General features: G+C 52.6%; 2 protein-coding genes across 2 annotated transcripts; both read left to right on the top strand.

The window, feature by feature from the left end:
- The first annotated feature begins 1,933 nt into the window (after positions 1-1,933).
- Positions 1,934-4,621, top strand: SP8 (Sp8 transcription factor). Its single transcript, XM_058035245.1, has 2 exons — positions 1,934-2,037; positions 3,143-4,621. Exons 1-2 carry the CDS (start codon positions 2,017-2,019, stop codon positions 4,619-4,621), a joined length of 1,500 nt encoding a protein of 499 aa, XP_057891228.1. The 5' UTR covers positions 1,934-2,016.
- A 5,060-nt stretch (positions 4,622-9,681) lies between these two features.
- Positions 9,682-10,233, top strand: LOC131080583 (uncharacterized). The gene has a single exon (XM_058019002.1). It carries the CDS (start codon positions 9,682-9,684, stop codon positions 10,231-10,233), a length of 552 nt encoding a protein of 183 aa, XP_057874985.1.
- Positions 10,234-10,894: the final 661 nt, after the last annotated feature.

Raw genomic sequence — 10,894 nt, 5'->3', positions numbered from 1 at the left:
AATTCAGAAAATATCAGCTCACCGCTCTCAAAGTTCAGAAGCTGCTGCTTTTCCAGTTTCGGGGGAATTATCAGAGTAGCAGGAGGATGCCCACTGGCAGGAGTTTTGTGATTTCTGTTCTGATGTATTTGCCTTTTTTTTTTTCCCTCCCTCTCGGCTGAGTTCCCTTGTAAAGACTCCCACGACTATTTTTACAACGAGTTTTTCAAAATTTCCCACACGGTGCTTTTAAAGGAAAAGCGCACTGAAAATTAAGGATTTTCGACCCCAAATCAAAGGAGTCAAGGCAAGCATCGGAACAAACAAACACGAAAAGATCAAAAAAGGACACGTTTCCTCTGGGCAGACAAGTGCAGACAAAATACGGATGCGAATGGAAGACCCACCCGGCGAGGCTGTCCTAAAAAGAGATATATCACTAAAGGCTTCTACTTCCCCGGTGTATGGCAAAGTCTCCCAGACTTTCTGGGGCTGAAAGGAATGCGTGTCGATCTTTTTACCTAACCTGGCACACCACAAAATGCGATTTTGTGTTCATCTAAAATGTAATGCTCACGATGCTTGTTTTGCTCTTACGCTTTCTGATCTATGTCTTAATAGTTCCTCCCCATCTCCAGCAGATAAAGAAAGTGGAGATAAAAAGTTAATAAGCATTCATACAAGGGAGTATCTCCGGGAAATGTTCTTCCCCTCTTTGCGGGTGATAGTATTGATTAAATTAAATCCGAAATTTAAACAAGTGTGCGTTAGGTCTGTAAAATGAATATCATTATAGAAGGAGACCAAAGCAATGAAGTTAATTCTTTTTTATTTGTTAAACGCAGTTCCCTCCTTCCCCCACCCCTTCCTCCTTCTGGGCTGGCCTGTCACGCCTTCTCAACAGGCTAAAATCATTCAGAGCAGCTCGCAGAGAGAAACGCGACATTTATGGTAAGCGTCAGCTTTCAGAGAAAGAAAGCAGTTCATTAATTTACTTCACTCTTACTTCAAAGTATGATAATGCACATTACTCCCTTGATCAATAGATATGATGTACAGTCAATATCCCCACGACACGGAAACGGGTCAAAACCGGAGCCGAGAGAAAGAGGAGAAACATCCCCTGGAAAGCTAAGCAAAGGCGTGGAACACCCGCGGGGGGTGAGAGCACCTGGGCGAGCAGGGCCGGCCCGAGCGGGGTCCCGCCGGGACAGGGGGAGAGGGCTCTGCCCTTCCCCGCAGCCCCGCAGGGCTGCCCGAGGAGAGCAGAGCGCTCACCTTCGGGGGGACGAGGCGGCGGGAAGCCAGCCCCTGCTTGTGCCGGTGCCGCCCGGGCGGACTCCGCTTGTGCCACCCCTCCGCTAAGAATCACGCCTGAAAGCGCGGCCAGAGAGGGCGAGAAGGGAGGGAACGACGGGCAGCAGTGACCTAAAGTGTTCCCCCCCTTGCCGGGACAACGGGAGAAGAGGGGCTGACCAGAAGGGATCGGGAAGGGGAGAAAGGGGGGCTAGCGGAGAAACGGGATGCTACCGCTCTCGCCGTGCCGATAATCATAGTAAGACTGAAATTATGATGATGATCATGATGGTATAAAAATTCAAACATAAACCGCTCCGAGGGGAAAAAAACCCCAACAACCTCAAAAGCAACTGTTGTCAAATTGCGCACACGGCTGTGGGGTGGGGGGCTGATGGAAAGGGGCGGCCGGGACGGAGCGGCCCGGCCCGGGGTGAGCGGTCCCTGCGGACCGGCACCGCCGCTCGCCGCCGTGAGTGCGTGAGTGAGGTCATCAGCGCCGGCGGGGCCCGCGGCCCGGCTCGACGGCGCTGCTGACTTCACGCGGTCACGTCGGCGAGCGAGGCGGCGGTGCCGGGGATTGGCTGGCGGCGGCTCAGCGGCACTTCAAAGCCGGCGAGGGAGCTACAATTGTGGTGGAATGGGCGGAACTGATCATTGTATTGCACACCTCTAAAAAAAACACTGCCTCTGATTTATCAATATAAAAAAGATCCTCTGAGAGGAGGGCACTTTTGTGTGATGGCAACTTCACTTCTAGGGGTGAGTCTAAGGATTTTTTTCTCTTGCTGGTTTAATTGGTTTCTTTTTATTGTCGATTGGAGGGGGTTAAAATAACCCCTGTCTTGACCGGGGCTATCAGTCTCCTCTATTCAGCCTGGGGTTTTTTTTCTTTTTCTTTTTTTTCCCCTTTTTTTCTTTTTTCTTTTTCTTTTTTTTTTTTTTTTTTTTTTTTTTTTAGCTTAAGTACAAGTGAATTTAGGTGAAAAGAAAGAGTGAGAGGGGGAAAAGGGGGCAGAGTCACTTTTCAGTGAGCAAGAAAAGGTTTTAAGGGCATTTGTAGAAACAACCTACAGCGCCTGGGCTGTGCTGTTCCTGTGCCCCCGAAGAAGTGGCTTTTCTTCTTTACATGTGACTGCTGGAAGAAAAAAAAAAAAAAACAACAAACAAAAAATAATCCCAAACCCAGCACTATCGGGGTTTTTTTTGCGTGCAATTTTTAAAAAGATTTGCAACAGATTGTGACTTTTTATTTCCCTTTAAAATAACACAACCCACCGTGTCTAGCAGGTACGTTCAACTCGTGTATGCATACATATTTACATATGTTAAATTTATATATGTATTTCATTATCGTTGCTACGTAAATTAGGCTGATTTAAAGGACGCTTAAAGAAAAAAAAAAAAAAAAAGCAGTAATTTGATAGTCCTGCGATTCTGTATTTAAGAAAACAGTCTTACTGGCCTGAGGGACGGGGACCAGCCACGTCCAGGGGAAAGGGAGCAGGCTGAAACGTAGCTGCCGCCGTGCCGGGGGCATCTTTAAAGCTACGGTAACAGACGCAACTTTTTTCCCCTCTCTTTTTTTCTTCCCCCTTTTTAACCCTTCCTGAGCTCCTTCGGGGGAGGGGAGTTGGATGGTGAAAAAAAGCCCCGGTAGGCGTTTGGAGGCAGAACTGCGGTGCCGGCCCCAGCGCAGGGATCCCCCCGCGGGAGTCGCGAAACTTTGCGCCGGGGGCCGGGCGGCGGAGCGGAGCGGGGCCGGGCGCGGAGCGGAGCGGGGCCGGGCGCGGGGCGCGGGGCGGCGGCGCGGGGCCGCTCCATCCCTGACGCCGGCGGGACGGCGCTCTCCCCTCTGTGCCCGCAGGAGGAACCGCGGGTAGGCTCCACGCCGCTGGCCATGCTCGCCGCGACCTGCAACAAGATCGGCAGCCCCAGCCCCTCGCCGTCCGCCCTTTCGGACAGCGCGTCCTCCTTCGGCAAAGGCTTCCACCCCTGGAAACGCTCCTCCTCCTCAGCCTCGGCGGGCACCTGCGGGGCCGTGGGCTCCGGCCTCCCGGGCTTCGGCGTGGCGGGCGCGGCGCGGAACGGCTCCTCGGCGGCGGCGGCAGCGGCGGCGGCGGCGGCGGCCGCCCTCGTCTCGGACTCGTTCAGCTGCGGCGGCTCGCCGGGCTCCAGCGCCTTCTCGCTCACCTCCAGCAGCGCGGCGGCCGCCAGCTCGCCCTTCGCCAACGACTACTCCGTCTTCCAGGCGCCGGGCAGCGCCGGCGGCGGCGGCGGCGGCGGAGGCGGCGGCGGTGGGGCGGCAGGACAGGAGGCGGCGGCGCACCAGCCCGTCTTCATCTCCAAGGTGCACACGTCGGTGGAGGGGCTGCAGGGCATCTACCCGCGGGTGGGCATGGCGCACCCCTACGAGTCCTGGTTCAAGCCCTCGCACCCGGGGCTCGGCGCCGGCGAGGTTGGCTCAGCGGGCGCCTCCAGCTGGTGGGACGTGGGCGCCGGCTGGATCGACGTGCAGAGCCCCAACGGCGCGGCCGCGCTGCCCGGCTCGCTGCACCCCGCGCCCGGCGGACTCCAGACCTCGCTCCACTCGCCACTGGGCGGCTACAACTCGGATTACTCGGGCCTGGGCCACTCGGCCTTCAGCAGCGGCGCCTCCTCGCACCTCCTCAGCCCCGCCGGGCAGCATCTCATGGACGGATTTAAGCCGGTGCTGCCCGGCTCCTACCCGGACTCGGCCCCCTCGCCGCTGGCCGGCGCCGGGGGCTCCATGCTGGGCGGCGGCCCCGCCGCGCCTCTGGCCGCTTCGCCGCGCTCCTCCGCCCGCCGCTACTCGGGGCGCGCCACCTGCGACTGCCCCAATTGCCAGGAGGCCGAGCGGCTGGGGCCGGCGGGGGCCAGCCTGCGCCGCAAGGGGCTGCATAGCTGCCACATCCCCGGCTGCGGCAAGGTCTACGGCAAAACCTCGCACCTGAAGGCGCACCTGCGCTGGCACACGGGCGAGCGGCCCTTCGTCTGCAACTGGCTCTTCTGCGGCAAGCGCTTCACCCGCTCCGATGAGCTGCAGCGGCACCTGCGGACCCACACGGGCGAGAAGCGCTTCGCCTGCCCCGTCTGCAACAAGCGCTTCATGCGCAGCGACCACCTCAGCAAGCACGTCAAGACCCACAGCGGCCCCGGAGGCGCCGGGGGCCCCGGCGGCGGCGGCCCCGGCGGCGGCCCCGGCCCCGGCGGCAAGAAGGGCAGCGACACCGACAGCGAGCACAGCGCGGCCGGCAGTCCGCCCTGCCACTCCCCGGAGCTGCTGCCGCCCCCCGAGCCCGGCCACCGCAACGGCCTGGAGTGACGGGCGGAGGCTCGGGGCCGTGGCGCCCCCCAGTCCCGCCGCCCTCCCGGTGGCGCAGCCCCCCGAGCGCGCAGCCCTGCGGCGGGGACGCGGACACGTAAGTAGCTGGCACGGCTCCGCAAGAACAGCGCTCGGCCCCGCTGCCCTCCCGGAGCCCCGCACGGGGCTGGCGGTGCGGCCGGGCCGCGCAACCCCCGCCACGGGGGCAGGGGAGCGGCTCGGCAAGGGCGGAGAGCCGCGACCCCCCACGGGGCGGCCCCGCCGCCGCCTCCTTTCCCCTTCGCCTCGAGACGCCCCCGCGTCGTGTTGCTTTTAGAGCGGAAAAAACACCCACGTCCCCTCTCGCTTTGCTGCTGGAAACCGTCCCGCGCTGCCTCCCCGGCAGAGCCGCGCTCGGTGCCCCGGCGGGGCGGGCAGGCGGGCCGGGGCTGGGCCGCTCCGCGGCGGGGCCCCGACGGCAGCGCCGCCAGCCGCGCTCCGGGCCCCGCACAGCGCCGAGCTGACCCTCGGAGCTGCTCCCATCCCGGTGCCTGCTCGGAGCCCGTCTGCTCCCAGGGACCGGAGCGGCAGTGCGCTTATTTCCCTTCCCTCATCCCCCCACCTTTTTTTTTTTTTTTTCCCAATTTTAACAAATCGTTTACCTCCTCGAGTCCGAATTTCACTGCGTTTGCCAGCATATTTGTATAATTCTCGTTTGAGCAGGAATCGCGAAATGCGTTGAAAATAATTAGGTTGAAAGTCGTATATTTTTTTTTTTAACTTCAGACAGATGAAGAAGAGCCGTGGGTTTCAAGCGAAGATTTATTTCCAATGCCAAAAAAGAGAGGCCGGGGGGGAATAGGAAAATTAAATATTTGTAAAATGCGTCTGAACCTATAGGTTTGTACCACTGGGAAATCGTTCTAGATTAGCTAACAATTAAATAAAACTCCACCAATATATCGGTGTGAGGTGCAGTTGTCCAGGAGACGATTTTGTATAGTATTTTTCTTGTAAATTTCTTCCAGTAAATATTTGAAAATATATTGAAGTACACTTGAGCTTTTTTTTTTTTTTCTTTTTAATTTTTATTTCTTTTCCTGTCACGAGAAAACATTCTTGTTGCAGTCCTGGTTCACTGCATTTTTTTTTTCTGGACTCCTCTCTTGAAGTGTGCATCAAATCACTCTTCAGGATATAGGTTTTGCTTGAATATTAATTTAGCTAGGCATACAACTGTAATTAAGCAAACAATATTTGATAAATGTTGAATGACATTTAATTTAATGGAGCATGTACTTATTTGCATTTGCTGGCAGTTCAGGTATAGTTACGGTGAGAGTTCTCCTATATTTCATAAAGTGGGTTTGCCACAACCCATGTATTAAATAAACTGTCCAAGTGAAACTGAACTAACGTTGGCCTATGTGTATTTCCTGAAAATAATATTGATAAATGTTAATAAACACTCCTGACACTACATTAGCGGTTTGCAATGCTGCAAACTAATTGTCTCATTGTAATGTTGAAATAATTTGGATATTTCACATTGAAATGAAAAGCCCTTCGCTGGAACATTTTAGATTTGCATTTTAAATGCATGAAATGTAATTGATTTTTATCTGTAATATTTTAAATGGTATTAATAAACTCCAGAAAATCATTCTACCTTAGGTCAGCCAGTTGTTTTTCTTCTTTGTAAGTCCATCGTTACAGTCAATGATTTGCTTTGAGCTCATATGTCATGAGTTGTTCTCTAGAGTTTCAGAGAAAAGAGAATATACAACGAACGTAAATTTTAGCACATACTGAGAGCAACTTTGAGGCATTAAAATGGGTAAGTTGATCTGTTTCATGCTTTTTAAAATGCACCATCAGAGGAAACTAAATGAAAGACATTAGCTTTTTTTTTTTAGAAAATTGTTAAATTGCTTTTATCAGACTAATTTTACAGCGCCTTTCACAAATCTGAGTATGTTTGAGCAGCTGCTTTGCATATACCTCCTCCTTGAAATTATTTTTCACATCCCGCCAGATCCATTGTGAAAGGAGATTTAATATTGAAATGCTGAGGGTCATTATTGCTTTAAAAGACAAAAGAAAAAGTGGTCCTCCGCTTTTGTTTTGAGGTGAGGTGGTTGTGGCTGGGGGCGATGCTAATTGCCGTAGCGAGCCGTAACTTCTTCAGGTCTCAGGGCTGGGAAACTTCGCGGTTGTGTGTGAAAACTCCCTTCTTGTTCGGGGGCGTTTTCCCCACAGGACCGGGAATCTGGGCAATTTCAGGGGCTGCGGGGTGCTGTCAGCCAGCCGGTGAAGCGCTGCCGCCCTTGCTGTGCCCTTTAAATCTTTTCCACAAGCTTCCCCTGGACAGCAATAAAAACACAATTGTGCATTTGCTTAGCGTTTTGGCAAAAAAACCCAAAACACCAAACCGAAACCAAAACCAACCCAAACCCAACCCTTCAAACTCCTAACACTTTCTTTTGCCACCTTCTTTGGGGAGTGGGGGGATGGGGAAGTGTCTGGAAGTCGTGTTGATTCTGTTTGGAAATCTGGCCTCATCTGTTACCTAGGGAGGTGATGCTCACTGTCGAGGTACTGAAAAATTAGGGCTAGAGCACGTAATCTGCATTGCAGAATGATCTTTAGTACACGCATGTAAAACACATGGTGTTGGTAGTACCTTAAACAACAGGTATTAAACTGCAGGGCAAAAAAGCACAGACCAGTCAACTCCAGATGCATTCAACATTTTGGTCCCGTGTGGTGTAAGGGTTAGATGGGACTGTTAACAACCTCTAGAAACAAGAGTTGCTCTGACTGACTTTTTCTGAGCTGCATTCGGATTTTTCTTCATTACAAATGCAACCAGGAGAGGCCTGCAAAGTTTGCTACTGAAAAAAAGCAACAGTTTGCTCTGATTTTTTTTGGTTTTTAATGCCATGTAAATGGAGTGGTGGAGCAGCACCTGATTTCCCCAGTGGGAGTGAGAGGCAGTGGTTATGTTACTTGGAAATTTTGGTCCCGATGAAATGGTTTGATCACCTAGTAGAAAGGGTAATGGAGCAGAGGATGACTTTTAATAATGCTTCTCAAATACGCACCTGAAAATAGAGTGCTATCAAAATGCTCTTGTCCAGGAACTTGATGGTTTCTTTAGGGCAGTGGGAATGTCTGGCAGTGGGATAGAGCCAGCAGCAAAACTCATCCTTGGCTTGGGAAGGAGCGTGTGCTGCTGCTGTTTCGGAGCTGCCAGTTTGGATCCAGGCTGTGTGAGAACGCACATATTTTTCCTTTCTCTTACCAGCAAAACCCAGCACTTGAAGGCTGAATAGCTCCTTTTTGTAGTGGATTTACTTTTACTAAACCCTTCCAGATAAGGGCATTGAGTTGCTTGATAGGAGCCGGGAACTTGTCTCTGCGTTGTGCAGATCAAGGTAGAGTTAAACTAGTTTGCTGACCTGTGGGTCAAACCAGTGTCCATCAACTTACCTTCCAACTGCCTTCAGATGATTGTGGCCATTCCCGTTTGCTCTCTGACCTTTTAAGTCGCTTCCCTTCAAGCTCGTAGCAATGTCTATCGAATTTCGTGTCCTGCTTTACCCATTATTCCGGCTTTTTATTGTCATTTTCCAGTTTAAATTTTCAATAGAGAGCAGTGACGGGAGATGTGTGGAGCTGAAGTGATGTAAAACACCACTTCATTTCTGCCTGCTGATAGTGCCTTTCCTGCTACCCTCCGCCTGTGCCTGACGAGACTAAGCAGCAATCAAAAGGTGCTGACTTCTCCTCGATTCCAGTCTAGGAATGCGAAAGCAGAAAACAAGAACTGAAATATCAAATGCTTTATTTGTGGATGGGGTGGCTAATCCAGCCGTCAACACGTTCACAGCTGTAAAGGTGATGGAGTAAGGATACTTGATGCAGCCCAACAAATCTTTCAGTACGAGTGGCTGAAAGTAAGTATGCACTTGCCAAAACCTGCCACATTTCACTTACATTCCGTGAAGCGACCTCTGGTTTATCTTTGCAAAGAAGGAGCTGGAAAAAGGTGTGAGCAAATTAGGTGTGCAGTTGCTCATGCTCTTGCCAGATTTATGATAGAAGGACAAAACTCTTTTGCTGTATCAGAATAACCTTATGTTTCTTAGAATAAATTGGGATTGCTTTCTAAGCTCACTCCATTGCCCTTTTTTTCAGTCATAAAGATATATCAAAAATTACTCAACAATTCCATGGAGGAGAGCACATTTTGCAATATGTGCTTTAAAAAGTAGAACACTAATTTTTCACTTGTTGTTGCATAGTTTTAAGCAAACTGTCTGTCTTTTGCTAAAGTGTATGGAGAAATTGCTACACATCAGGAAGGTGTGTATTGAGGAAAAACTGCGCTATTTAGGACAATTACTGTGTTTCCTGTTGTATGGTTTTCTAACTGCCACTTGGAATTACTTTTTTAAAAAAGGGATTAGGGAAATAGGGGATAATGGCAAGTGGATAGGAGCTTTAGTGGGGCACTTTAAATACAGAGTAATTCCATTTTACACTTGTGGATTTCGAAACAGACTGGAATCCTGTATTTCTTCTTGAGAAGGGTACAATTTTTCAAGAAGCATATTTATATTGCCTGCAAGGCCCGGTGAGGAGCTGAATAATGGACCAACCTCCTGTGGAGTAATCTTGATTTTGGCAATCGGAGAATTCTGCTTTTCAGCTTGAGCGATACTGCTCTGCAAGGTGCAGAAAGCAGACGGGGAGCCCCGATGCTTGGGCAGAGTCGGTGTCCCCAGGGAGGGGACGCTGGGAGCAGCCCCCGCTCCCGGCTGGAGCCTCGGGGCTGCCCTGTGTGTCGGGGACGCAGAAAGAAGGCTTGTGAGTGTTCATCCCTCGTTATGGAAAGAGAGGCGCTTGGGCGGGAGGTTTCTTTTGAGCAGCTTTTGCTTCTGGGGCAATGTCAAGCCGCGCAAATTTCTTTTGCAGGGACGAGGAAAAGAATAATTTTTTAAAGTATTATTGTTGTTTTTATTATTGCCGGCAGCACACTTTGCTTTACGCCTGTCCTCATCCCTTGGGACGGGAGGATGTGCATGTGCGTGCCTGCGCACCCAGCGCTGTTCTCCCACGCCTTACCGGCTCTCCTTCCGCTGGCAATCGAGCCGGCCCCTCGCACATCCCGGTTGCTGCTGAGCAGAAGGCTCCGCGCCTCGCCCGGACTTCCTCCCCCTCGCTGCACCGCAGCTTCTTTCGGGAGCGATTATCTGCCTCCCCATCGCCCCTTCCCCTTTCCCGCCCCGACACGGGCCCGCTGGCGCGCCCCGGGACAGCCGGAGCAGCCGCGGGCTCGCAGCGCCCCCCGGCGTGAGCGCCCCGTGGGCAGCGGGAGCCGCGGGGGCGCCGAGCGGCGCGGCGGGGCTGCGGGCCGGCCCGAGGGAGGGAGCGAGCCCTGCGCGGCTCCGGGGCTGACCCTGCGGAGCGGCGGGAGGCGCGGGGCCGGCCCTGCCCGCGTCCCGCCCGTGCTGCCGCCGGCGTGTCCTCCAAACTCAGCGTGTTCTGCTCCAAATCACAGCCAGGTCTCTCCCCCTGGACGAGGCGCCCGGCTTTCCCTCGAGGGGACGCATCGCGGCCCTTCTTAGGACGGTGGGCGTATTTTTTTGCAGAGTAAATGGTCCAGAATTCGTTTCTGCGGGCAGATGAGCAGCTCCAAGCCTGCATGGGAGAATGAATCTCCGTGAAATCGCCTGGAAATAGGTGAGATGGAGAAGGTGCCCGCGGCCACCCAGGCTCTGCCGAGCGTTCACAAGCGGCTGGAAATGGGGCGGCCGGGGATCCCCGCCGAGGCAGGACGATGTCCTTGCCTCGGATCAAGAGACGCTGGAAATGCAAAAGCAGCTACTAGGGAAGGACTGGGGATTTATTTTAAATGCTTCATCCCCGAATTCTTTGAAAGCTGCTGAGCGGGGGAGGTGACAGGGTGACAAGGGCTTTTGGCTGAGTTGCTAAACTCATTCATGTAGTTGAACGCTGGCTCGGAGACGGCTTTTTAAAAATTTCCCCCCCCCCCCTTTTTTTTTTTCTTACTCGCGTTTGTTGCAGAAAACTCTGTCCCGAGGAGACGCTCCAAAGTACTTTAGTATATTTTTGTAAATTTATCTTCTCAGGGTAGCTCAGGTGTTCTCTTCACCGACTTGTGCGTGTGAAAGGCAGAAAGTGTGTTCCTGATAATTAAAATTGCTCCACAGTTAATTAACGCTGCTCCCGGGTTTAGTTTTAGAAGGCACTTTTTTTTTTTTTGTT

Source organism: Melospiza georgiana, chromosome 1, assembly GCF_028018845.1.
Source record: "Melospiza georgiana isolate bMelGeo1 chromosome 1, bMelGeo1.pri, whole genome shotgun sequence".
NCBI lineage: Eukaryota > Metazoa > Chordata > Aves > Passeriformes > Passerellidae > Melospiza > Melospiza georgiana.
The sequence above is the reverse complement of the archived record's forward strand: the minus strand, read 5'-3'. Positions and strand labels throughout refer to the sequence as shown.

Bases quoted from the DNA above. Each gene is read 5' to 3' on its own strand.
- SP8 (XM_058035245.1), top strand. From the start codon at position 2,017: ATGGCAACTTCACTTCTAGGG. The intron at 2,038-3,142 runs GTGAGTCTAAGG...CTGTGCCCGCAG, and splicing joins TGGCAACTTCACTTCTAGGG to GAGGAACCGCGGGTAGGCTC.
- LOC131080583 (XM_058019002.1), top strand. From the start codon at position 9,682: ATGTGCATGTGCGTGCCTGCGCACCCAGCGCTGTTCTCCCACGCCTTA.